Raw genomic sequence first — 27,903 nt, 5'->3', positions numbered from 1 at the left:
ATCGTATAAAATTATAAAATTGAATAATGATGATTTTTTTATTTTAAAAAAATTTAGAACTTTATTAATTTTTTATTTTATTTTTTTTAAAACTTTTACAAATATTGCCTTTAATTTACTTTCAAATGATGATGATGGGCCGAACGTTAACTCTAAGGCGGTAAGACCCGGGTCGTTAGACATTTATATTTCGTCTCTAGCTTACGCACAAAATGTATTTAATGCTATTCTTACTCTTAAACCCTAAACCCTTTGCCCTGGCAGGAAGAACACAAGTCACCTACTACAATCCATCGAGTCTTGTCCACTTTTTATGCTCTTTTGATTCCCACAACAATCGAGAAGTTGCATATTTACCCGATAGGAGAAGTTTGAGTTCAGTTTGTAAGCAGGTAGAAGCATAAATGGCGATTGATGGGAGTTTTAGTGTTGAATATGAGTTGCAAAGGTTTCTTCTTCGGTGTCCCAAGCTTGCGGCTGCTCCCCAATTAGATAACTTAGTCAAGAAGGTATTGAGGAGTTCATCTTTTCTCCAAGGACCTTTTTTACATGTTGCTCTTCTCTCGCATCTAATTTTGGGTTTTTTCATATATGCTATCTACAGGGGAAAATTTTAACAGAGGAAGAGTTGGTTGATGGAGTAGCTGAGTTACTTTTACATCCTCGATATACAATTCCATTAGTGGGATGCTTTCGTCCAATTGCACGTAAGATAGTTGATCGGGTTGTGGCTTTACTACATTTGGTGCCTGATTTGACATCAAATTCCCATGATTCAATGATTGAGTTCGATGATGGAAGATTATTTAAGGATGCTGAAAGTTCAGATTATGAACGAGATATTTCTGTTATTAATTTGTATGTCAAATATGGGAGAGGTCTGGGACTTCACGAGCTTTCCTGTTTGGCATTTTCACGAACACTTGATATGCTACCTTATCTTTCTGGGTAAGTTCACTTTTACACTCTCCCTTCTCTCTCAACTATGCTCCACACTAACTTACCCTGGTTACTTTATTCAGGTCTGTAAGGGATTACTTTAAGTTTGCACCTCCCCCATTCAAAAGGATAATGGAAAAGGAATCAATGGCCCAGTCATTAGTGCAGGTACTATTTCTAAAGCTTACCCTGTTCTATTTCCTTTGAGATTATGTCAGTCATTGGCCTATACAGGTAAGCCCTCTTATGGCAATTGCCTAATTTTGCTTCTGATTTTATCAGCCAGGAACACATCTATTAGATGCTGTGCGAGTATCATATCGTCTCCTTTTAGCAGAGCCTGAGGTTTTTGCTAAGCTATGGGATTGGTCATGTTATATGGACCTTGTACATGAAATCACTGGTTTTAATGGAGAAAATACAGAGCTTTTGATGGACATAAGATGGTGTGCAGTGCAAACATTAACAATGGTTTTGAAGATGAGTGACAAGTTTATTAGAAAAAGTAAGACGAGTGACATGGCAACTTCAGAGTTTGGGTTCGATGATGAAAAAGCATATGGGTGTTTATTAAGGTTAGTTTTTTCATCAGTGACAGAGTGAATTTATTTCTGATTTATTCACTTCTTATATTATTTATGTTTATTTGTTTATAGGTGGAAGGAATTTCTTCAGGACGTATCTTTAGAGAAGGCTAATTGGTATCTTGAACCATTTAGGGAAAACACAAGTGTAGGGCAACCAAATTGGAGCAATATGGAGGCAAAATGGTAAAGCATTATTATTATTAATCTAATTATTTTATATGCAACATATCTTCCTCTATTGTTCTTTCCTTTTATACTATTTGAAGTTATTTTGTTATGCTATTAGGGATACGCTTAAAACTGGAAGTCCTTTTGTTTTAACATCTGCTGTGAAGAAAAGTTTTGAGATGGTATTGTTGGCAGTGAGTCAGAGGTGGCCTGTTCTTCTTTATGGTCCAGCTGGCGCAGGCAAAACTGCTCTCATTAGCAGGTTAGCCCAGGGTCATGGGAGTCAAGGTATGTTCTTTTTGTTTATACTATTTGAATTTCTTAATTCTTTCACAGCTTTAAATATTTCCTTTTTATATCTGATGTTTTCCCCCTTTTAGTTCTTTCTATTCACATGGATGAGCAAATTGATGGAAAAACACTAATCGGGAGTTATGTATGTGCTGAACAACCTGGTGAATTTAGGTGGCAGCCTGGTTCCCTTACTCAGGTTAGTTAGTTCATTTTTTTTTGTACTTGATTAGTTATCTGTAGTGTAACTCTAATATGTACGTTTTTGTTTTGCTACTTATAGGCTATCATAAATGGACTTTGGGTTGTTTTTGAGGACATTGATAAAGCTCCTGCAGATGTACAATCCATCTTGTTACCTTTGCTAGAGGGTGCTACTTCATTCTTAACAGGCCATGGGGAGGTTTGTTGTAGTTAAATCCTTAAAATAGGCAATACTAAGTATACCTAGTTTATACAAAGGATTCCTTCAAGGATACACTTTGAGTCATTTTCCACTGTATGCAGGCAATAAGGGTTAGTGAAAGCTTTAGGCTTTTTTCTACAGTATCGAGCTCAAGATTAGATGCCTCATCTATGACAACAGGTCTGTGATCACATATTTATAGTTAATTCCCTTTTGTGGGTGAAGGGCTTAATGGTCAAGATTTATTTTTTCTTTTTCGTCATTTGATATGTAGGTAGGAACTCCCTTGGTGCACTATGGAGGAGAGTAATGATTGGTTCATCAAGTAGTAGTGACTTAGAAAGTATTTTGAAAGCCTGGTACCCAGATTTGGAATCTCTTTGTGGAAAACTTATAGGTGCTCATTAAAGTTTTTACTTTGAAAGCTTCATCCTTTTTGGCATAAACCAATATATTAAAATCTTTTTCCATCTTGCAGAAACCTTTGAAAAGGTTAATCATCTCACAGGCTTTCAACTAGGAACTTCTGTTACTCTCTCATCTGCTGGCAGGTTTTCACTGAGGTATTTAGCCATGATTGTAGATTACTAGTTTCTTATTTATGGATAGTGATTTACTTATTTACCCTTCTGTACAGGGATCTTTTGAAGTGGTGCAAGAGAATTGCAGGGTTGGGTTTTCATTTTATGGGTGAAAGGCTGTCAGGTCATGTGGCCAAGTGCATCTATCAAGAGGTTTTAATAAACTCTAGCTCTTCTTTTTTCCCATATTTCTAACTTTCTTGATTTATTAATATGATGTTGTTTTGTAGGCTGTTGATGTTTTTGCAACTTCTTCAAGCTCAGTGGAAACACGAATGAGAATTATGAGAGAGTTGGCAGAGATTTGGGGAATACCAATTTCAGATGCTGAGACTTTGTTTCCTGTTGATAAGCCTGTTGTTCAGGTTTCTCTTCTTATAATATGAGATATATTGATACCAGAAAATCTAGTTACTCTTATTAATTTAATATCATACATTAAACATCTGCAGGACTTGAGGTCTGATATACGTATTGGGCGAGTAACTCTTCAACGCACACGTATACCTGTAAGTTATACTATTTCGTATAATTATATTTAAAAAAAATGTATAATCATACCTTTTGCTTCTTTTAATTATATATGTGTAATGTGCTTTTTATAGACATCTTCTGTGAACAAATCATTTGTTGAGATTCGTACTTCATTGCATATCCTTGAAAGAATAGCTGGATCTGTTAAGTATAATGAGCCTGTTCTTTTGGTTGGTGAAACTGGTACTGGAAAGACAACTTTAGTACAGAATCTAGCTGCAAGACTTGGTCAAAAACTTACAGTTTTGGTATGGTTATTAACAAAATCTGATTAAATTTTCCTCAATGAGATAAATAGCTTATAATATATTTTTGCTGAAATTTATGTTGCAGAATTTGAGTCAGCAAAGTGATGTTGCAGATCTGTTGGGAGGTTTTAAACCTATGAATGCACAATTTTTATGCCTTCCGCTTTATCAGGAGTTTGAAAGTCTCTTTAGAAGTACCTTCTCTTCAAAGGTAAAATCTATCTAAATCCTAAACCCTAAGCCCTAAAAACCCCAAAGTTAAACACGAAACCCTGATGTCTTTTGGTGATCAAATGCAGGACAATGAGAATTTTCTTGCCATACTAAGAAAATCAGTCAGTGACAAGAATTGGAACGTGTTATTTAGTGGTTTACAAAAGGGTGTTCGTACAGTGGTCAAAATTGGAAAGCAGAAGCCTGGTGTAAAAAGGAAAAGACCTTTAGGGGAAAACCTAATAAAATCATGGGAAAAATTCTCTTTAAAACTTGAAGCAGCTCAGGGTCAGATGAATGCTTCAGATGGGATGGTTTTTTCATTTGTAGAGGGAGTTTTTATCACAGCTTTGAAAAATGGTGACTGGATATTACTAGACGAGATCAATTTAGCCCCTCCAGAGACTCTTCAGAGAGTAATTGGTGTTCTTGAAGATGAAGGTGGGTCCCTTTGTTTAGCTGAAAGAGGAGATGTTGATTATATATCTAGACACCCGAATTTCCGTATATTTGCTTGTATGAATCCCGCAACTGATGCTGGAAAAAGAGATCTTCCATTGTTTTTAAGAAACCGGTTTACAGAGTATTTTATGGATGATGTGTTGGAAGATGAGGATTTGAAACTGTTCATCAATCGGTTCATGGAAGCAGACAATTCAGTCAAAGATATCACTACCAAAATCTTGAAATTTTATAAAATAGCAAAAAAGGAATCTGAAGAGAGGCTACAAGATGGGGCGAATCAAAAACCGCAATACAGTTTAAGGTCTCTTTATCGTGCAATGGAATATACAAAGAAGGCAAGGCGAGCTTTTGGATTTTTAAAAGCTATTTATGATGGATTTTCAATGTTCTTTCTTACAATGTTAGATCCTCCAAGTGCCAACTTAATGAAGAAGTTAATTACAGGATACCTTTTAGATGGAAAAGACCCTTCACATGTGTCATTCGATAGGTACATTGTGGTTGGGAAAAACACCAAAAATGAAGAGTTTTTAGAGAATTATGTTTTGACAAAAAGTGTGAGAGATCAACTTAGCAACTTGGCACGTGCTATTTTTATAGGAAGGTATCCGGTTCTTTTACAGGGGCCCACATCTAGTGGAAAAACTAGCCTTGTTCAGTATCTTGCTGCAATCACTGGGCATGAATTTGTTCGAATTAACAACCATGAACACACTGATTTACAGGAGTATTTGGGTTCTTATATAACTGATGCAAGTGGGAAACTTGTTTTCCAAGAAGGGGTGTTGGTTAAAGCGGTTAGAAATGGTCATTGGATAGTTCTTGATGAACTTAATCTCGCCCCTTCTGATGTTCTGGAAGCTTTAAATCGGTTGCTTGATGATAATCGTGAACTTTATGTTCCTGAATTATGTGAAACTATTCACGCACATCCAGATTTTATGCTTTTTGCTACTCAGAATCCACCGACTTTTTATGGTGGACGAAAGATGCTTTCTAGAGCTTTCCGGAATCGGTTTGTTGAAATCCATGTTGATGAAATCCCGCAAGATGAATTGAGTACAATTTTGGAAAACCGTTGCAAAATTCCGGGTAGTTATGCGAAGAAAATGATTGAAGTCATGATAGATCTGCAAAAACATAGACAAAGTAGTAAAGTTTTTGCGGGAAAACACGGGTATATTACCCCGCGTGATTTGTTTCGGTGGGCTGATCGGTTTAGGATGTTTGGGAAATCCTATGAAGATTTAGGGCGCGACGGTTATTATCTGTTGGCTGAAAGACTGCGTAATGATGTGGACAAGGAAGTTGTTCTAGAAGTTTTGAAGAATAAGCTGAGGATTAAGCTTTGTAGAAGTGTAATGTACAAGGAGGATGAATCTCTCAACTTGCAAAATTCGGTGGCTACTCCCCGTGATCTTGGAAGGCATGTGTTTCATATTTGTTTATGTTCCTTATTTTTCGCTAACTTTGTCTTACTTTTTTTTTTTGGGTAATTCAGGGTTGTGTGGACTGATAGTATGTGGAGGTTGTACTTTCTTGTTGAGCGGTGTTATAGGTTACGTGAACCGGTGCTTCTGGTTGGAGAAACTGGTGGTGGGAAGACAACAGTATGCCAGCTGTTAAGTATTGCCTTGGGGTCCAAGTTACACATATTGAATTGCCATCAATACACAGAAACTTCTGATTTTCTTGGGGTTAGTATTATTCTCTTTTAATAAGCTTAATGGGCTCTAATCACTTGATCTGGAAAGCTATACATGGCTGTTTCTTTTTGACTTCACTTGAACAGAATGACTTAATGGGCTAATTCAAAAACCTAGGTTAATGTATGATGACTCTTAACTTTTTACCTATTAGCCTATTCTTTTTTTTTCCTCATAACTCATATCACATTAAATTGGATGAAGATTGTTAGAATTGATGAACATTGTACTTTTTTTGGCATGTAAGGGTATAATTGTCATTTAGTTTCATTCATATGGTTTATTCGGTCTAGAAAAGAAACATACCTTATGTATACAAACATTTTGTGCATACAAACATCATTACCCATTCAGCCACTTTAATCATACATGACTTACCAAGTAAATAAAGAAACGACCTTTAAGTTCTCTTTATTTTTGAATTTAAGAAGCTTATTGGAATGTTTGAGTTGTTTATAATGTACATATTCTTATGCAACAGGGATTTTATCCTGTTCGAGAAAGATCAGAAATATCTTTGGACTACAAAAATTTGTGTGAGGAATTGCAGGCTTCAAAAGCTTTTAAGCACTTCCCTCATGATGCTGTAAGTTTTAACTTTAAAACATTATATGATTTTTTTGATGTATTTATGGTCCTTAACAATACAATTATATTGTTACAGACGATTTCATTGGACATTAATCAAGCTTCAACAACACTTGAGCAAGTGACTAAGATGATAAAATATTACAGGGAAGCTCAAGTCCATCATGCTGATGTCACCCAAAATGAAGTTGATACTTTTGAAGAAATTAGGAATCGCTTATCTTTACTTCATCAGAAGTGGGGCACAATCTTCACTTGGCAAGATGGTCCTCTTGTTGAAGCAATGAAGAATGGTGACATGTTTCTTGTGGATGAAATTTCATTGGCAGATGATAGTGTTCTTGAAAGATTGAACAGTGTCTTGGAGCCTGAAAGGAAACTGGTATGTTTTTCTTTCATATATTTTTTCTTATTCAATCTTTATTGAAACTAATTTCTTCGGTTCAACAGTCTTTGGCTGAGAAAGGTGGATCTGATCTTGAGAAGATTATAGCACACCCAAAGTTTTTCATACTCGCAACAATGAATCCTGGGGGCGATTATGGTAAAAAGGAATTATCCCCTGCACTTCGGAACAGGTTTACTGAGATATGGGTCCCACCTGTGACTGAGATGAATGAGCTCAAATGCATAGCATTAGAAAAGTATGTGATTTATTTATATCTTGTGTGCAAAATATTTTGTGAGTACTTGTTACAAGTCCCTAATGCATGTCCCGAATTGCAGGATCTCAAATCCTGAAATCTCTTTCGTGGTGGATGTTATGATAAGTTTCTGGGAGGTATGATAATTTTAGGAGTACAATATTGTAACTGTTTTTTATAGTTGGTTAACGAGTGTTTGGTTTTTGGTGTTTGCAGTGGTTCAATCAGTTACAAACTGGAAGAACCCTTACAGTGAGAGATCTCTTGTCTTGGATAGATTTTATTAATGTGACTGATGGAAGTTTAAGTCCGGAAGTTTCCATGTTGCATGGTGCTTTTCTTATTTTGCTTGATGGATTAAGCTTAGGTATGATTTCCAATGATCTTTTCACCTCTAGTAACTACTGCTTTTATGATGGTGTCATTTGTTTTCACTGAAACACTCTTTAAGATAATATTTGTTCTTCATTCTATTTCTTATGTTCATATGGTGTTTGCTTTTCTTATTATTTATTAGGTACAGGAATTTCGAAGAAGGAGGCTGAAGACTTGAGGGAAAGATGCTTGTCATTTCTTATGGAGCAATTAAAGGTACTGTTCAATATATTAATCACTTGTGTTATGTATTTTGACTATTTTCAAATCTTTTTATTTATTGTTAATTAGTTACTGAGTAACTGATATTTATATTTGCTGCATCAGGAGAGCAAACTGAGATTGAATAAGGTAAGTGTTTTGACGGATGAAAACTATGGTTGGTCTGATCTTCTGAAATCTGGTGAGGCACTGTCTAGTAATGGCATGGAAATCGACACTCATTTTGGAATTCATCCATTCTACATTGAAAAAGGTTGACCATTAATTTTGATATATGTTGACCTTAAATTGCTATTAAGATACTTATATTTAATACGAGGTATTTTTCTGTACCTTAGGTGACAACCATTTAGAGACTAAAGGATTTGACTTTCTGGCACCAACCACCCGCAGAAATTCCTTGCGTGTACTCCGTGCTATGCAGCTTAAAAAGCCTGGTATTTTTTTTTCCTTCTTTCTAATGATGTGTTTTATAATTTGTGACACTATTTACTGTGTTTACAATTACATGATGTTCTTACTTGTCTCTATCTTATTATGCATTGTAGTTTTGTTGGAAGGAAGTCCAGGTGTTGGAAAGACAAGTTTAGTCCTTGCTCTTGGAAAATTCTCTGGACATTCTGTTGTTCGGATTAACTTATCAGAACAGGTCATTAAATTTCTGCCATTTTCCTTTTTTTTTGGCTGTGTATTTTGGATATTTCTAAATACTGATGTTAATATGTACGATGGCTAATTAAACCATAGACTGACATGATGGATCTACTGGGATCTGACTTACCTGTTGAAAGCGATGAAGGAATGCAGTTTGCTTGGTCTGATGGCATCCTGTTGCAGGTAAAAACAATATTTTATCCATTTTCCTAGTTTTTTCTAGATTTTATAACCAACTTTGTGAGTATGATACAGGCTTTGAAGAATGGATCTTGGGTTTTGCTGGATGAACTCAATCTCGCTCCTCAATCTGTTCTAGAGGTTTGACTTTGACTTATATCCTATTAATTTTCCTGTGGAGTTTTAAATTTTGCCAATATCTGTACTAACATATTTGTTGAAATAGGGTTTGAATGCCATTTTAGATCATCGAGCAGAAGTTTTTATACCTGAGCTTGGTCATACTTTCAAGTGCCCTTCATCTTTCAGAGTTTTTGCATGTCAAAACCCTACCAGTCAAGGGGGTGGGAGGAAAGGCCTTCCTAAATCTTTTCTCAATCGCTTTACAAAAGTATATGTTGATGAATTGGTAGAAGAAGATCATAAGTACATCTGTGGGACTTTACACCCATCTGTCCCAGAGGATTTGCTTTCAAATCTGATTAAGTTCAACAAGCGTTTGCATGAGGACACAATGGTAAATCATAAATTTGGACAAGATGGATCCCCATGGGAGTTCAATCTTCGAGATATTATTCGTTCATGTCAGATCATAGAAGAGGCTCCTGAAGGCTCAAAATCCGATTGCTTTCTCAACACTGTATATATCCAAAGAATGCGTTCATCCACAGATCGTCAACAAGTCATTCAGATATATGAACAGATTTTTAAGGCAAAACCTGTCATAAATTTATACCCGAGGGTTCAGGTTACTCCTGAGAATTTGATAGTTGGAAACACACATGTCAAAAGGACTAATATGCAATCATCAACAGTATCTTCTTGTGACCTAAAAATCCTGCCAGGTGTCCGACAAAGCTTGGAAACCATGGCACAATGTTTGCACCATCAATGGTTGGTCTTGCTGATTGGTCCAGCTGGATCTGGTAAAACTTCTTTGATAAGGTTAATGTCACATCTCACTGGAAACATCCTACATGAACTTAACCTTTCTTCTTCTACTGATATATCTGAGTTACTCGGATGCTTTGAACAATACAATGCTATTCGCCATTATCGCCTTGTTATTGAACATGTTGAGCGTTACATAAAGGCATACAGTTGTCGCCAGTTTGAAAAGTCAACCCAAGAGTTTACAAAACAGAAGGATTTGATTGGGCGATGGCTTGCATTCTCATCAAGTTTAGATAACAGTTCTGTGAGTTTTGTTACCAATGAAAATTGGAGTAGGGGAGTCTTCCGTTCTCTTCCATTGTTGGTTGATATCATTGAGAATCTACTACTGGATTTGGAAAACGATAGTGAACATCTGAATAGATTGTTGAAGACTGTTAAGAAGTTGCAGGATGATCAAAGGAAGATGCTGTATCCTGCAAAGTTTGAATGGGTGACTGGATTGCTAATTAAGGCTATAGAGAATGGAGAGTGGATTGTTCTAGAGAATGCAAATCTTTGCAACCCTACGGTATGTAAATCTTTTTAAAGTTTGATTATTAGTGTGATTTCCTTGATTAACCTTTTTTGGTTTTCTCTTAATATAGGTTCTTGATAGAATCAACTCTCTGGTTGAGCAATCCGGATCGATAACAGTTAATGAATGTGGTACCATAGAAGGAAAACCAATGGTTCTTCATCCTCACCCTCAATTTCGGATGTTCCTCACTGTAAACCCTACATATGGTGAAGTATCAAGAGCAATGCGAAATAGAGGTGTTGAAATTTACATGATGCAGCCTTATGGTGAGAATGAGCTCATAGATGTGAAGAGATTTCTAGCCCTTTCAGACATACCTGGTGAACATTTAGTCAATGCAATGGCTAAAGCACATCTTTCTGCTAAAAGAGACGGGTTGAAACATAATGTTAGCATTTCAAACCTTGAGCTTATGCGGTGGATACAGTTATTTCAACGGCTTGTTACAAATGGAAATCAGGCAATGTGGAGTTTGAAAATTAGCTTTGAGCATACTTATCTTTCTTCTTTGGGAGAAATTGAAGGGAAAGATATTATTAATGAAGCAATTGGTTCTTACTTGTCAACACCCGAACTTCACAATTGCAGTTCTCTATGCTTACCTGGCGGGTGGCCCACAACCTTGAATGTATGTGATTTTGTATGGTACTCAAGAGAAACATCTGTAAAACAAAATTGTATGTATCTGGAGTATCTTGGTGCTCAAATGGCCTCACATTCATTTCGGGCTTCTTTGGGTCGAATGGATAATGTTCAATGTCCAAGTGATTCCATGAGGGGATACTTGGTGGATTTAGAGACATTGCATGCCATGACATTTCCAAAAGCTGATGTGGCAGGGTTGGACAAAGTTAACCAAACAAGATTCGATTTTGCATTCACGAACAAAAGGCTTTTGTTTGCAGCAAACTGGACCATGGAACAGGCTACTGAAAGTGACCTTAAGTTGTATCTTCTATGGTTCGGGTGGTTAGGTGATCATTTAAACAGACATTGTTCATTCTTTTCTTCTTTCCGGAAACTTCTGGAAAAAGAATTGGATCATTCTATTTGGAACTACATTAGAACATCTCATGGATCACAATCATCACCAATGCTTTCACTGGATTTTGGAACATCAACTCCATCAGAATCAGAGTCTATTAGCCGAAATCTTTCTAATGCAGTGAAGTGTGTTGGGTTGTTGAGGGTTAGTTATCAACAGTGGCATAATGAGAGTGAGTTTAAGTATAGTGAACAAACTCGGTGTTTCATTCCTGTCTTGCAATCTTTAAAAAGGCTTGAAGAAAGAATCCTTGATATGCTTGTTGAGTCTCCTTTCTTTGATGTGCTTTTTGTACTTTATAAAGAGCTCATTAATGATCACTTATCTGCTTGGAATGGGTTAGTTTCGTCTCAGTATGATTGCATGTTAATTTCATGGAGGTCTTTGGTGAAAGATGCTAAAAAGCTGAAGGAGTTTTGTGCAAACGAAGTGGAAAATTTTCAGGTACACTTTCTTAATCTTAAACCACTTCACCCTTAATATTCTTATTCACAATTTTCTAAGAATGGACTTAAAATATTGTGTAGAATGAAATGAAGAATTTGGAAAGAGTTCTTTCTTGGGCTTTGAGCTCACAGAGGTCATTACTGTGGGCATATGGTGGTCATCCGTCTTCACCTTCATCTGTTGAGATATATAGAAAGCAACAGCAGCTTGTCAATCTTTGTCATTCAATTTGGACAAAAAACATCAACTTGCAGGAATTAGGTACATCTTTATTTTTTTCTTGTAATTGCTACGAGTCTATTCTTATCATTATTGTTATTTATTCTGCATGTGTTTTTGTAGACCATAAAGGCTATATTGAGGCTGCTGTTGCTACCAATCCTGAACTACGCTTTCTTGCCATGCAAGGTAAAGTATTAACACTTTTTGGTTGTAAATTTTCTTACTTATTGTATGCTACACAATGAAGCAATCTACCTAGAAGCATTTTGTACATTCATCATGAACTATTATTTTTTTCTGTATGAAGGTGTTTGCATGTCTGCATTTATCATGAGCAAAGTAGATGAAGACGACCATGATGTTTTAACTCAGTTGGAGGAGATGTATCAGGTATTATCATGCATGAAATTTCCATTTTTCTCTTCTGTATACGAAGATTTGAAACGATAAAAAGTGGAGGCTTATGTTAATTTTGCAGGTGCTTTCGAGTAAGTTCCATTACGAAAAGGACAAGATGGAAAGAAATGCTGGGACCAATGACATAGCTTCTCTTTTTGGTGCTCTATCTAGTTGTTGCACAATGAACCCTGACATGTTATGCCTACCTTCTGGTTTCAACTGTTGGCTTGATACTCTGCCTTTAAATGACAACAATAGTTTTGGTCTTGATATGAGGCTTCTTCAAGAGCTTTCCAATATCATCACTCTTGATGGGAAGGAACTGGAATCCGTAAGATTCAATGCCATCTTTTATTGCTAGTATCTTCTTGCAGTGTTTGTGTATCCATCCAATATTTACCTTCTTACCCTTGGTCCTCTTCAGTGTGGGCTCATTTTTTTTTTCTTATGGGACTTGGGTATTGTTGTTGTTGTTGTATCAGATAAAAGGCTTTTGTGTTTGTGAATGTATCTTGATTTGGATTTACGTTTACTATCAATAACATGACCATTACTTTGTTTTCTAGGGTTTGTCACGTTTACGTTGGCTTCTAGAATCTACCTTGAAGTTTTCACTAAACTCTTCTTCAAGGCCTCCAACCGATTTCTCTCCTTATCAAAAAATCTCATGGGTTCTTGAAGCTTGGACCTCTGTCAATAATGGTCAGTGCAACTTTCTCCCTTCAGAGGCGATTTCAATTCCCCTTAAAATACCTAATTTATATGCTTATAAATCTTTTTACAGCACATGCAAGCATTTCTAGTACTGTTCTTGAAATGTGGTTTAATTGGCACACATCTTTGTGGAAGCATCACTCGAATCGTGAGAAGGTATGCATCGATGCATTGCAGTTTAAGGGCGATTTAGTCATTTGTTCAGGCAGTTACTTTTTGTTGTACTTGTTGCAGAAAAATTCAAGCCAACATGGGAATGCAGATCTGGTACCTGATATGCTTTTTGAGCCTGTGGCAACACTGGCTCTAGACAAGATTCTGTAAGGATTTATATACAAAGATTGTGTAAAGTTATTAGTCTCAGTTGGTAGTTCTTTCTGCTTACCACATTTAATTTGTTAATTTTTTTATGAAGGGGGAATCCAATTGGCATCAAGGGTCTTAATGCACATAGCTTGAAACTTGGAGTGGCTTCCTGTAATCTTTGGCTAAGTTCTCCACATGTTGCTGATTCCCGTAGTTTCTTTCTGTCATCTGCTAGATCGCTCTTTCAGCAGGTATATATTTTATTAAGAAGTTTCATGTTGTTAACAGGAGTTCCCAAATTCCTAATCTTGTTTTTCTGTTTTCATCCAGATAATACTTGCTCACGAGAAGTCCTTTGAAGCTGATAAATATTCTTTGATCAAATCTATATTCTTTTCAGCTCAGGTAAATTTTCTTATGGTAAAAAATATTTTTGTCTGAAAACAAGAGTCAACCGTATAATCTTCACATTTTCTTCTTCTATAACAGCAAGCAGATGTGCGTGTGATTATATCTCTTCTAGAATCATCAAACCACAATGTTTTGAAGTCCTTAATAAGTCCATTTATCAAGCCATTGCTTCATGCGCTATATGTCAAGAATTCTACAGGTAAACAGATAATAATTAATTGATTTGTGTTCTATTATATTAGTGCATTACTTAACCATTTTTTTGTGTGTAGATTCCTTGTTTGATCTTGGGTGTGCTTGGCTACGTATTGGGGGTTTACGTTATCATCTTCTACTATGCTGTGATGATGTGGATCCAGCTGTCAAGAAAAATTTGAAATATTTTCAACTGACAGAGAGGATTGCATCACTTGAACTTGATATAGAAGTAATTTTTTTTCTTGCATAAATTAATATGATATTAGTCTTTTTATCTTCAGATATTTTACAATGTTCAACTTCATACAGGTGCGTAAGGAGTGTGTCCAGCTGGCAGGATGTTTCTCTTTAAGTGAGGCTGACAAGGAAAAAACAGAATTACTAAACGATCTTAAAGCTGAAAGAACCAGACTCCAAAAACAGGTAATGTTTAGTTGTTTTTCAAAATTTTCTCCATCTGTATATAAATATGCTCATACATTTGCATGATGTGGTGCTTTTTTTTTTTTATCTTTAGGTTGTATTTCGATCTGATCCTAGGAAATTTAAGAAGCTGAGATCCGAATGTGATGAATTTATGAAATTGGTTGCAACACCATTTGATCTTTTAAAGAACATTGGGAATTTGAGTATGCAACGGGTTGCTGACCAAGTGCATAATTGGCAGGTATTGATGACTTATCTGAATGTAATTTACTTGTAAAGGTGAATCAACATCTACCACTATGGAAATTTTCTTATGTACGTGTCAATCTCCTATTTTTTGTAGGAAACTGCAACACGTTTTGTGGATCGATTATCCAATGAATACTCGGAGTATGTTGATATTGTTCAACCTGTTCAGATTGCAATATATGAGATGAAATTAGGCTTGTCATTGGTTCTTTCAAACAGCCTACGTGATCAGTTTTTGGATAGAGTTGGCCAAAAAGATATTGATGTTGTTTTGGTAATATATAAATCTTTTATCACATTTGTCAAAACAATATTATTGACGTAATCGGTGTGTTGATTCTTGATACTGACTTCATGAATGACAGGGGGTGATTTATTCGTTTATGAGGTTCCCTAGGGGCATATCGGGAAAAGTTGATTCTTGTGTAGACGACGACAGTTTCCATGCCAAACTTTCATCCTTTGATAAAGCCTTCCCTACTTACATTGGGGAAGCTGACGTGGCCATGGTGGAAACCTTGGTTACTTCTGCTAAAGACAATAATAGTGATGAAGTGGTCTGTTAATGTCTTAATTATACATCTTACAGTATAATATACAATCTAATTTATTTTTTCCATGGACTCTAAATTGACAAATGCATGTTTCATGTTGTAACAGGCATCTGCTTTGAAACTAAAAGCTTCAATTCATCAAAATATTCTTCATCGCGTGGTGCATTATGTTGCCCAAGCCCATTTTCTTGATGATGTATCTTTTAAGGTAATAATTTCTTGTTGCTGGAGTGTCAATATTTTAAAGAACTCTTACATTAGGACATATGCAACCATTCTTGTGTACTTACTATTTTATGTTTCTCAACATCAGCTCATGGATAGGATGTTTGATGAGTTTGCAAATCTCTGGATGAAAATGAAGATTCAAGTTAGAACCAAAGAAGAGCTTGATTCAAAACAGTACATATTCAGACCTCGTGCTTTTGACATTAAAAATGTCATTGAAATGGACGTATCTACCCTCGAAAGTTCGATTGCCAATGAAGCTTTCTCGGAGTGGCAGGAGTTGGCTTCAGAGGAAGCACCTGTTGAAATTGAAAAGGTAAGATTTCTATATGATAGAAGCATTCCCCTTGCTAAAATTTGTTAATTCAGTTGTACTAATGGAAGAAGTTGCTTCTTGTAGAAAAATACTGATGAAGAGGATGAAATGTTAGAGAAAGACTGGAGTCTACTGCTGGAATCTGCATTGAATGACATGATCAACGTCTATACTACAGTATTTGGCTCGGCAGATCTCCTTCAACCTGTCAGTTGACTTAATTGACTTTTTCTTCTGAGTTCTCTTCTATATATTCTTCATTTTCTTCATCTAGTTCTAACTTTTGTTTCTTTTATTCAGGCTGGATTATTTCAAGTGGCTGATTCTGATAGGCTAGGCTCTTTCTCGGACTCGTATGCCATGGGTACAAGAGTAATTAAAGGTGATTGTTTTTTCGGATTATAGGGTTTCCTTTTTAAGACACACAATTACAAATCTCATATTATTATTACTATTTTCAGATATGGAGGGCTTATTATGTTGGAATTTGGACTCCAAGCTTATTCCAGAACATGTACTACGCCTTTCCTTGGAGCATGATCGGAAATCAATGTCATCTCATCTACCGAAAAATTCTTACAATTTCTACAAGGTCTTGTGTTCTATTTCATTTTTTTTGTTTGTTAGATTATACATATATATTTTACTTTTTTGTTGTTAATTAACTTCTCTTGGTGGTTATATAGGATTCAAATGCTTCCATGTTGGCCAAGATGGTGGATCCAGTTATGAATCTTCAAAATCGGATTCGTCACCTTCTAAGCGAATGGGATGATCATCCTGCTCTTCAGAAAATTGTGGATGTGATTGATATGATCTTGTCTATACCTATGAACACCCCTCTTGCTAAGGTCATACATTAAACTGATAATCAGGGTTATAAATAATATAATTTAACTTCTACATCTTCTCATATATGTATGTTGTTCTTTTGTAGGCTTTGTCAGCCTTGCAGTTCTTACTTAACAGGGTCCGGAACCTTCAAGAAACTGTTTCAAAGTTTCCCCTTTCTGGTAAATATTTAATCTACTTCTTTTAGATTCACATAAACACTCATATTTATAGCTTTAATTTCTATTCAGTTTTCGCTACCTTTTCTCAGCTTCCCATTTTGCAATTTGCAGATCAGTTAGATCCGATTATTGGTCTTGTGTCCTCATGGCAAAAATTGGAGTTTGAATCATGGCCTGCTTTACTTGATGAAGTTCAAGCTGGATTTGATACTAATGCTGCCCAGGTAAAATATCTTAATTTGTTGGAAACAATTATGATTTACAAAGATAAAAAGTAAAAAGACCAAATTGACACTTTTTGAATTCCAATGCAGTTATGGTTTCCACTATACTCGGTTCTTAGGCAAAGTCAGTCTACTGATACTGATGACTATAGTCAGTCCACCATTGCGAGGCAAGTGCTTGTAATTTTATGAAAAGTATATATTAAAAAATAAATCAAAAGATTTTTAAACATATCTACTTTTTAATACAGCTTGGACGATTTTATTCGGACTTCCAGCATTGGTGAATTCAGAAAGCGTCTTCAACTTGTCTCTGCTTTCCATGGCCACATCAGCACTGGCATTAGTCAGGGATCAAATTTGAGGTTCTTCTTTCTTTCTGTAAAGTTGCTTTATTCTATTATTGTATGTGCTTTTTTACCTTATGCATTCTTTTATTATACACAGTCGTGGCCATGAGGACAATGTGAGGATTTTGTACAATACATTCGGATTCCACATTCAGTTCCTGCCTATGTAAGTGCTATTCTAACATATTATTATATTATTTAGTTATATATTATTTATTACATTATGTTTTGTGTTAAACGATCTATGTTCCTTTGTGTTTTAGTATTCTGGAGAGGTTAGCAGATAACAGAAAGAGCATTCAGGTGGAGTTGAATGAACTCATGAAGCTGTGTAAATGGGAACGTAATGAGTGGTTTATGACAATGGAAACATCAAAACGGACACGTGAGAAATTTAAGAAGTTGATTCAGAAGTATACTGTGAGTGACGATTGTGGATTTTTTGTTGTAATTTTTTTTTTCTTATTTGTGCATTTTTAAGAATCAATAGCGTGTTTGAAATCACAGGATGTTCTAAAGCAACCTGTGGTGCTTATACTTACACAAGAAGCTGCTCGAAGTGGAATAAAAACAATAGCAGTTCATACTTCTGCTTCATTTAGTGATTCTTTTGAGAAATACAAGCAAGTTCTTGAAGTTTCTTGCAATGAAACTCAGTTTAAAAACAAAAAGAGGTTCATATGGCCTTCCACTTGGAGAAATAAAGTGGATCTTGCATTGGGAGATATACGTGTTGCAAAGGGTATTATAAACTCTGACTACCCATGTCTCCCATTGGAGGAAGCTCAAGGTTCATTTCTTCTCTAACACTGTAATTATCCATCTTCACATGTTTTTTTGTATTCATGTTTTTGTTTTTGCTTTTGCAGGCAATATAGATATTGTGAGCAAGTTGATATGTTTAGAATCATTGAGTGGTGTTACTAAGGAAGAGTGGAGACAAGTGAGGCACACATTTAAAAAGATCAGCACAAATCTTGTTTATTGTGGAGAACTTTGGAAGGATGAAAAAAAGAAGAGTTTAGGAAAGAGAAGGGCTCTCTCTGAACTACTAAAGATGTTGGATAGTTTTGGATTGTCTAAGCATAGATCTACATCCATGGAGGTATCATATCCTCACAAATACTGGTTATTTTTCTAAACGCATTTTGCTTTTCTTGTTTGGAATAATACTTCCCTTGTCCTTTGTCCATGTCGAAATCTGAGTATTTTATAGGGTTAAATGCAGGAAATAGCAATTTACTTTGATTCATTTGTTTATTACAACATTGTCTTATTAAGAAACACATTGAAAGTACAATGCTGTATCTGTATCTAATGTTTATTATTCTGGTGGTTGCACAATATAGGATAAAGCATGGTCACTCCAACCATCATATGTGATTGAACATTTGCTACTTAATGAAAGTAGATTGCCCTCTGGGGACCTTGATGTCAAAGCTTTAGAGAAGGTCCAAAAGCTTCCCATGGATAATAATAATAATCTGGAAACAGACTGGAAAACACCAAATGAATACTTCTTCAAAAGCATATCTTCCCTAAACCATCTTCGACAAGTCAGCGTAAACTTTCACAAAGATTTTACAACTGAACAGGTAATGTTCGATTCCACTTTTTTAATTAATTTTACTCATATTTTCATTTTAACCCCATGAATGATTGTTATTTTGTTTGTAGGTTGGTAGGTCTATTTCTTACCTCGATCATCTTGTTGAGATACAAAAATCTCATAGAGCTGCTGCCTATGACTTCTCCAATGGCTTGGATCGCTTAAAGAAGCAAAGTGTTCCACTACAGAATCTTTCCTCAAGCTCATTTTCTCACAATCAGGACGTCGTTTCCAAATGCATGTGGCGACAAAAGGTTGTTTTTTAATTTTTTATGCTTACTATCGAATCTTATATGATGATGATGATGCTAATATTTAAATTTTACTGTTGCAGCAACTGTTTGATGCTATGTGTGATATGTTAAACGATGAATGTTTGTTGCTAAAGAGTGTTGAAAACAACCATCTAAACAATTGCTCAAGTGTTGGAGTGGGTGCTGGGCGAATTCGTCTTTTCCTAGAGAAATTTGTTCCTGAGTTCAAGAAATCAAAGGAATTGTTGGATGGTTATCTTTTTGGTGATTGTGGTGGTGTGTTAAGCACTGAAGTTGTACTTCATCCTCATGGCATCACCAAGCAAATGGAACAGTTTGTCCAACAAAATCTTTTGTTAGTTAAGGATTTTAAGGAGCAATTACGTGCTATTCGTAAGCAGGATTTGACTTCAGGATTAGCTAAATATGTTCTTCTTGACCATTTTGAGGAGATCTTTGCAAAGGTATGTTTTATATTTTTAGTTATAATGACTTTTTTGGGTACAGTTTAAGTAATGTACTTTTTCTGTCACCTTTCAGGGTAAACTGTTAGATGAATACTATAATTCTGCTATGGAAGCAAGGGTTCACATTCAAGATGTCAATGATGTTTCGAAAGCTGAAGCTGAGTTCACCGAGTCCCTTAGGAAAACATGCAAACATATTGTTGATGGTTTTGATCGAGTCAACTCGGTGAATAACAAGCTTGATTCTACGGAAGATTACCTGGGAAATATCAATACCTGGCAAACTTTGTTTGCTTCTAGAGTAGAGAATCTCCAGTTGAACAGCATACATGATGAATTAGTGAAAACACTCGAGTTTGCTGTAAATTTCTTTCTTTTTCCATGTTAATTACTACTTAATTTGGATCATATTTTTCATTTTTTAGGCACTTATCTAATTTAATATATATTTACCCAGGGACGACTTATGGACCTCTATGGGAATGGAGAGACAAATGTATGTATTGTTGAGGCACAACTGAAGCATCTGTATTCACTATTGGACCTAATGATAACCTTTGGCAATGGTCTTCTTAAGGACTTTATGGTGGCTAACAGAACTGTAAGTTTGATCTTCTATGAGTTTTTCTTATTTGGGCATTGAACTTTAAAAAATGTAACAGGGTTGGGCATTTCTATAAATTGGGTTGATAGATAATTCATAGAATAATGTCTTAATAAGAAAGAATTTGAAAGGTGTATTGCTATTTCTTGCATTTAGGATTATCCCTATAATGATCTTTTACATTTGGAACAGTTGTCTATGGTTACTCATGCTCTTGCGGAGATTTTTGCTTCATTATACTCGCAAGGTTTTGGAGGCCCCACAGAAACCCAAGAGGAAGAAAATGGTGGTGATGATACAAAAGATACTACTGGAACTGGTATGGGTGAGGGTGCTGGGATTAAAGATGTCAGTGAACAGATAGAAGATGAAGATCAACTACTCGGAACTGAAAAGGTACCTAGTCAATTTCCAAATATGCCCTTACCTTGTCATCTTGTTTCCCTTTTTTGTCGACTTATAATTTCTTTTTATGTTGTTAGGGTGAAGAACAAGATGCCTCGAATGATGATCCAAGTAAAAATGATAAAGGCATAGAAATGGAACAGGATTTCACAGCTGACACATTCAGTGTTAGTGAGGATTCAAGTGATGATGAGAATGATGATGAAACCGATGAGCCACAGCTGGATTCTGCCATGGGAGAGACTGGAGATGACAGTGAAGTTGTTGATGAGAAGCTTCGTGATAATAAAGATGATGAAGATGTTGAAAATGAAAAGAAGAATGAGAAATATGAAACTGGACCTTCTGTAAAGGACAATGATGAGAGTGGAAGAGAGCTTAGAGCTAAGGAAGATGAGGAAGATGATGTCAACAATGGTGATGAGCCTGGAGAATTAGATCCTGAGGAATCTAACAAAAAGAATGACGAAAATGACGATCTCGTCCCTGATGAGACTGATGAGGTTGAAGATATGAATATAGATAAAGACGAAGCGTTTTCTGAACCTACAGGATTAAAACCAGATGAAACTAATGTCAATTCGGATGAAGATATTGACATGGATCAACAAGAGGGAGATGATGATCAGAATGAAGATGGTGAAACGGAAACGGTTGATGAGTCAGCTGAGATCAACAACGGTGAAGATGAAAACACGAATTCAGTTGAAGAAAATGCTGACATGGAGGCTGAAGAAGAAAACCAAGAAAAGAATGGCGACGCTGACGTGGATGAACAAAAGAAAGATGCCAACAGTACACCTGTCACCACTGATTTTGGGAATGAAATCCAACCAAACGCAGACTCTGCCACTCAGGCAAATGGTGGGTCAAACGGGGCATCCATGGGAGATGTTGCACCAGAAGCCACATGGTCAAACAGCAATGATATGCAAAGTGACATGGCGCCTATACGCGGTTTACCTAATTCTTCAGAAAACGAAGTCACTGTAGCTGATTCTTCAAAAGGCGGGAAACTTAATGATGAACATATAAGTCAACTACCAGAGGTTGACCCTTTGTCTAGTCAAAAAAGTCAACCGAACCCGTTTCGTAACATTGGCGATGCACTTGATGGGTGGAAAGAAAGGGCAAAAGTGTCAATTGACTTGGAGGAAAAGAAGGACGAAGCCATGGATGATGAAAATGGAGAAATAGATGCAGACGAATACGGGTTTACTTCCGGGTTGGAAAAAGGATCCGCTCAAGCTCTGGGACCCGCAACCGCAGACCAAATCGATAAAAACATGGATGGAAAAGAACCCAATGATGGAAAAAACGCTGATGGTGAGGTTACAGACAAGAAAGATGATTCTGAAATGGAGATTGATGAAGAACAGCATGTTGAAGCTCGACCCATCAAGAATCATTTAAGCATTGGGAATAATTTAAATGAGAAAACACAAGTCGAAGAAACCGAGATTCCAGAAGAAACCCTAGAAGTTGATAGCCATGGCGAACATGATGAAAGTAGGGAAACAGAGAGTTCCGTGGTTATGAAAAGATCTTATATGACTGAAGGCATAAATCAATTAAGTAAACTTTCTGTTGGAGATGATGATATGGGAATCGCACATGACCTTAAAGATGTTTCTCATGATATGAAAGATTCTGCTACTGCTTTATGGAGAAAATATGAACTGCAGACAACAAGATTGTCACAGGAGTTGGCTGAACAGTTGCGTTTGGTCATGGAACCAACTCTTGCTAGCAAGCTTCAAGGGGATTATAAAACCGGAAAACGAATCAACATGAAAAAGGTATAATAATTTACATTTTTGGTACTCGACTGTAGCTGATTTTTGCAAATGTGGTCCCATAAGTAAAATATGGTTGTTATGTTATGACAGGTGATTCCATACATTGCGAGTCATTATAGGAAAGATAAAATATGGTTGAGGCGAACACGACCTAACAAACGAAACTATCAAGTCATGATTGCTGTGGATGATTCCCGCAGCATGTCAGAGAACAACTGTGGGAATGTTGCTATTGAAGCTTTGGTCACTGTTTGTCGTGCAATGTCTCAATTGGAAGTTGGGAATTTAGCAGTTGCAAGTTTTGGGAAAAAGGGAAATATTCAATTGTTACACGACTTTGATCACCCCTTCACTGGTGAATCTGGAGTCAAGGTTTGTTTTTCACTTAATAATCAATCAATATTAGGACATATTGTTTGTTATCAACTTATTTAATATATATTATGCTTTGTTGAGTGAATCAGATGCTTTCGAGTCTGACATTCAAGCAAGAGAACACGATAGAGGATGAACCCATGGCTGATTTACTGAAATACATAAACAACACGTTGGATTCTGCTGTAATGAATGCAAGATTACCATCTGGACAAAATCCATTAGAGCAGCTTGTTTTGATCATAGCTGATGGCCTTTTCCATGAGAAGGAGAAGCTCAAGCGTTGTGTTAGAGATCTTTTGAGCAAAAAACGAATGGTTGCTTTTCTCATTTTGGATAACAACCCAGCCGAATCAATAACACAAGTTCTGGTAATTAATTAATCACATTAATTAATCCCCTTTCTTAATATTTACCATTTACACCCCCATGGTATTTCGGGATTTTTTAATATGTACTGTGTGTGTTGCATGATATCTTTCAGGAAGCTACATTTGAAGATGGGAAGTTGGAGACTGGTAAATATATGGATTCTTTCCCGTTCCCATACTTTGTCATCTTGAAGGATATCCAAACACTTCCAAGAACTCTTGCTGATTTGTTAAGACAAGTAAGCCATAACATAACTTTTTTATTTTTTTATATCTTATAGATTCTCATTTTTGGAAATGTTATTAACCACCTTGTTTTCTTACCCAATTGCAGTGGTTTGAGCTTATGCAACATTCAGGAGCTTAATGTCTTTTGTTTGGTGGGCCCTTGCACGGAAAAACTACAAGTTTGTTTATAGCATGTGAAACTTAGAGAAAGAAATGTAGGTGTGGTTTTTGAAAATGGTGAGGGAAGGAAAACATGCAGAATTTATGTCTTTTAGAAGAAGATAATTTGTTGTTTGTTTTAGCTTTTCCTCATCTGAAATTTTGTATTCGTCTTACATATATATGAAAAATACTGCAAGAGCTCCATTCTTTCACTTTCACTTGCTTATATTATTGTCTACTACATTACATGCTTTCTAAGTGGGCCCATGCCCATCCTGTAACTGATATAAAAGGCCAGGTCCTATAAAACCCAATTGGTGAAGAATTTTCAAAGTTAACCAGAAAGGTGGGATTAGCTATCTAACAATATAAGCATGTTTTTTACAAACAAAGGGGATGCAAAATTTATTTTATAGGTGAAAGATGTAAAGAGGGGATGCAAATCTTATTTCATAAATGAAAATTGCAAGTAATGCCCGAACAATATTTAAACTTCTCAATGACCTATTTTTATGCTTCATGATGAAAATCCATGCCATCCATAATAGGACCCAACAATCCACGTGACATGAAAGTAATCCTTCGTTTCCTTTATTTTATGCACCACCACTTTTGAGAAGTGAACCCAACCCAGTGTCGCTTCGTACAATCATTACAAAATCTAGCGTCATGACTTTATACCTACCTAGAAGCTACTAACTTATCAATATAACCCATTTCTCTCCAACGTGGCTTTATTCACATGTTCCATAACAGTGTCATGTCTAAGTCAGCCATCTTCAAAACATGTTTGGCATATGGGGGATAATAGACTCAAATACTCAAATGTTTTCTATAATTGATTAGCTGTACATGGGTCGATTACAATGAGGAATACAAAGGCCAATGGGCCGAGAGCTATATAACTCAAGATAAACAAATATGAGTACTAATCTGTCCCCACTGTATGAGGGGGAGATACATGGATGCTAACTAGACCGAAACTCTGAAAACAGTGGACATGGTAGAACTTTAGTTTACACTCGGTTTAAAACCAAAGTTTACACTCATTTTAAATCTGTCATCACACCAATAAAAATTGAAAACACATATAAAAACCACAAACTACAACTTCGCTGACTACACCTCGATACTCAACCTTGATGTTGGATTGAGAAACTATGATGTTGTTTAGATGACCTACAGACGAGATTGACCCTAAGAAAGACACAATGTCTTGAAATAGACACAATGTCCTGAAATATCCTTAAATATGTTTCTTTTAATTTTGTGAATTTATTATGATGCCTTGATGGGAAGAAAGATTCCATCTTGGGAGCTTATGTCTTCTAATTCATTATATTTTTTTTTTGGAGTTTATGATATGACAAGACCCGTATGATAGATCCACTATAGATCGCGGGGTATCCTTAAATTTTTTTTAGTAGTGTTAATTTTTTCGGAAAAATTCGTTTTATATTGGAAAAAAATTGAAATTTATATCTAATGAAATTGCGTTTTTTTTTTCTTATTGTATATTACACAAAAGAAATTTCCAGGATACCCCTTTACTTTGACCCTGGCTCCTCCACTGCCCGTATGCTTTAGTTTGAAATGTAGAATTGTTTGTGAATTCGAATAAATTTAAAATATTTGTTTCAACTTGGTGATTTGTTTGGTCTAAAACCCATGTATCACATGATTCTTTATGTCTTACGTAAATAGTTATGTTTTTAAATTGCTATGTACCATATGATCAAGAGAAAAGGAGTAGGAGGTTAGAGCTAGAAGTAAAATTTCAAAAGATCCACCTTCAAACATGAATTTCATATATCTATTTCCTTGGCTATGGTTGTGATGTGTATTGTAACACCAAATATTTGTAAATTCTAATGTAACTTTTGAAATTTTTGATAAACCAAATATATGATACATGACTATAAGTCTTGTAAGGTGTATAACCATGGTTTAAAAAGTTTCCAATAATGAGGGTATTATATATAGTAGGAGGTATGCAACATTATGCCCATATCTAAAAAACAACTACGAGTAAGTTTTTCTATACACAAAACCAAGTGAACATATGAATGAATCATTTAAACTAGGCTCTAGAGGCCTGTTTGAGTCCATATAGCGACTTTTGTAATTGACAGACATGATAGCATCTCAGGATGAGTGAACCCTAATGGCTAATGCATAAAAACAATATTTATAAAGTAATCATCAAACAATTAACCCAATTTCTCATCCCCCATTATCTTTTTTATTCTTAAGGATCTACCCTAAGAATCATATATTCTTCATTTATTTATTCCTAAGGATTGTCCTAAGGAATAGGCATGAAGTCCATCGTTATCAGGGTTTATCCAACATGCACTAAGTCCATAACTTTCGATGTTATCTATTAGGCACAACTGCCAATGTTCATTTGTAAGGCACCAAGTCCATAGCTTCCAGGGTTTTTAGAGTACATTTGGTGAACATGTCTTTCACAAACACCTACAGGTTGCAAGCCTTCTAGCGTTCCACTAGACTGTCTAGAATAGTCTGTGGTCGTCATCTATACTCTGCTAGATGACTGGATCAACTCTAAAGTCAAGGCTTCTCATCATCTTTCACCTCTCATCATCTATATAATCTTTCATCTCTCATCATTCATCTACCTATCTTTCCCAATATATTTATAGATATAAAAATACATATACAATTTAAATCACGTACAACATGTATAAATCGTTCAACTAACATAGATATCAGGTACACAGATAATAAGCACATATAGCATGTATTAATATTAAATATTTCATATCTATGTGTAAGATGAAAGTAACCATGCACTCACTTTTTAAAGTGATGACTCAAAATTCGGGCAACGCTTCGCTTCTAGCAACTGTCTTTTCCTTTGACGTAACCTACTGTCGTTATCATTACGTCTTAGTTTATTATTTTTTGTGACTAATTATTAGTCTAGATTCATCATTAACTCAAAGTCTACTTCATGATCTATCAAGTAAGGATCAGCCAGGTAGGACAGTTAGGAGGCATGACCATTTCGGCATATAGCTTTTCTGAAATCCAACAACCAAGCCAGCGTGACCGTTCTAGACACCTCTGCCGTAAGTAGATCAATCAGTATAACGACTTTGAATCACTAATAAATCTTGTTTATAATTTCATAATAACAATAATGAACTTAAACATAAGTTATACTTAGAGTACGACAAGCATAACTCAACTTACAGACGGTTTAGCGTGAAACCGGGCTCTACGTGGGCATAACTTCTGAGCCGAAAGCTCTTCTTCTTGGGGCCTTCTGGCACTCCGAGACTCGCTACTAACTCCTATAGAGGGCTAGAGAAAAGGTCATAAGACCTTGGGAGGTTTAGGAGAGAATTTGTTGAAGAGGTGTGGGAAAAAGAGTGAAAAACGCCTTCTATTTATAGGCTCTAGCAACTTCGTACGCGGGGTGTACGCGAAGAGTACGCTGGGCGTACTCATGCTACATATCACGATCTTGTGTAAAGCTGTGGGGAAGAAGGTATGGCCTAGATCTTGCCACGTATCACTCGCTGGTTAATCCCAAAAATTAATTATCTTCTAAAATTTGTAACTTTTCCAGCTCCGTTTTTGACGTTCTTTATATCCATGCGTAGGTAGCGATGTGATCTACAACTTTCGTTTAGACTCCATCAGCTAATTTTGACTTTATTTTTAAAGTTATATTTTAATAAGCTTAGACATTTAATGTCCATTAAAAATTCATAACTTTGTCCTCCGACGTCCGTTTTCGATTGTCTTTATATCGTTAAGCTCCTATTAATGAGATCTTCAATTCTCGTTTAGGTTGTGTCGGCTAATCCGATCGATCTAAAATTCGATTTCTAGGCTATATACTGCTACACTGAATCTTAGAAAAATTATAACTTCCTCAAATGAAGTCAGATTTGAATGTTCTCTATATGCACACTCTCAGTTTAACGTCTACTACGACTTTTGTTTAGATTTATAAGGCTAAAAGGTATTTTATCAAAAAATTACTTTTTACGATACGCAGAGTCGTGTGTTTAATCGCGAAACTTCGACGAGTCATAACTTCTTCGTTATAAGTCGGATTTCAGCGTTCTTTATATGCACGAAATCCTTTTGACATATACTATACCTTTGGTTAAGATTATTTATCCTAAATTATCTTCTATCAAAAAGTCATTTTTAACGCTTATTATCTCTAAATTGACTAACACAAATCTACGGACGCTACAAATAGATTTCTAGT

The 27,903-nt window shown here is 35.8% G+C and overlaps 1 protein-coding gene across 2 annotated transcripts; it reads left to right on the top strand.

The window, feature by feature from the left end:
• Positions 1–229: 229 nt before the first annotated feature.
• Positions 230–23,863, top strand: LOC145102876 (midasin-like). 2 transcript variants are annotated; one of them, XM_079040375.1, is made up of 71 exons: positions 230–509; positions 605–948; positions 1,023–1,107; positions 1,222–1,514; positions 1,596–1,709; positions 1,813–1,982; positions 2,075–2,184; positions 2,269–2,388; positions 2,493–2,571; positions 2,666–2,788; positions 2,870–2,954; positions 3,029–3,125; positions 3,203–3,337; positions 3,425–3,481; positions 3,578–3,754; positions 3,840–3,965; positions 4,054–5,858; positions 5,934–6,129; positions 6,620–6,724; positions 6,803–7,108; positions 7,177–7,370; positions 7,453–7,507; positions 7,587–7,737; positions 7,888–7,961; positions 8,073–8,220; positions 8,306–8,404; positions 8,516–8,616; positions 8,715–8,804; positions 8,877–8,942; positions 9,028–10,266; positions 10,343–11,764; positions 11,848–12,028; positions 12,110–12,175; positions 12,297–12,379; positions 12,468–12,719; positions 12,955–13,090; positions 13,173–13,258; positions 13,337–13,422; positions 13,518–13,659; positions 13,739–13,813; positions 13,898–14,018; positions 14,092–14,246; positions 14,327–14,440; positions 14,535–14,684; positions 14,787–14,966; positions 15,058–15,249; positions 15,353–15,454; positions 15,560–15,790; positions 15,875–15,997; positions 16,091–16,172; positions 16,252–16,382; positions 16,477–16,641; positions 16,728–16,803; positions 16,915–17,027; positions 17,118–17,197; positions 17,279–17,392; positions 17,475–17,543; positions 17,641–17,797; positions 17,885–18,167; positions 18,247–18,482; positions 18,727–18,972; positions 19,055–19,240; positions 19,321–19,704; positions 19,781–20,068; positions 20,165–20,308; positions 20,504–20,707; positions 20,794–22,515; positions 22,606–22,887; positions 22,980–23,261; positions 23,375–23,500; positions 23,596–23,863. In XM_079040375.1, exons 1-71 carry the CDS (start codon positions 405–407, stop codon positions 23,626–23,628), a joined length of 16,149 nt encoding a protein of 5,382 aa, XP_078896501.1. In that variant the 5' UTR covers positions 230–404; the 3' UTR covers positions 23,629–23,863. The 2 variants fall into 2 exon arrangements, with proteins under 2 accessions (XP_078896501.1, XP_078896502.1); XM_079040376.1 differs by lacking the exon at positions 22,980–23,261.
• Positions 23,864–27,903: the final 4,040 nt, after the last annotated feature.

The sequence above is a fragment of the Lactuca serriola genome, chromosome 4 (genome assembly GCF_051521515.1).
Source record: "Lactuca serriola cultivar US96UC23 chromosome 4, Lser_US96UC23_V15, whole genome shotgun sequence".
Taxonomy (NCBI): domain Eukaryota; kingdom Viridiplantae; phylum Streptophyta; class Magnoliopsida; order Asterales; family Asteraceae; genus Lactuca; species Lactuca serriola.
The sequence above is the reverse complement of the archived record's forward strand: the minus strand, read 5'-3'. Positions and strand labels throughout refer to the sequence as shown.

Bases quoted from the DNA above. Each gene is read 5' to 3' on its own strand.
- LOC145102876 (XM_079040375.1), top strand. From the start codon at position 405: ATGGCGATTGATGGGAGTTTTAGTGTTGAATATGAGTTGCAAAGGTTT. The intron at 7,962-8,072 runs GTACTGTTCAAT...TTGCTGCATCAG, and splicing joins TTCTTATGGAGCAATTAAAG to GAGAGCAAACTGAGATTGAA. The intron at 22,516-22,605 runs GTATAATAATTT...ATGTTATGACAG, and splicing joins AACGAATCAACATGAAAAAG to GTGATTCCATACATTGCGAG.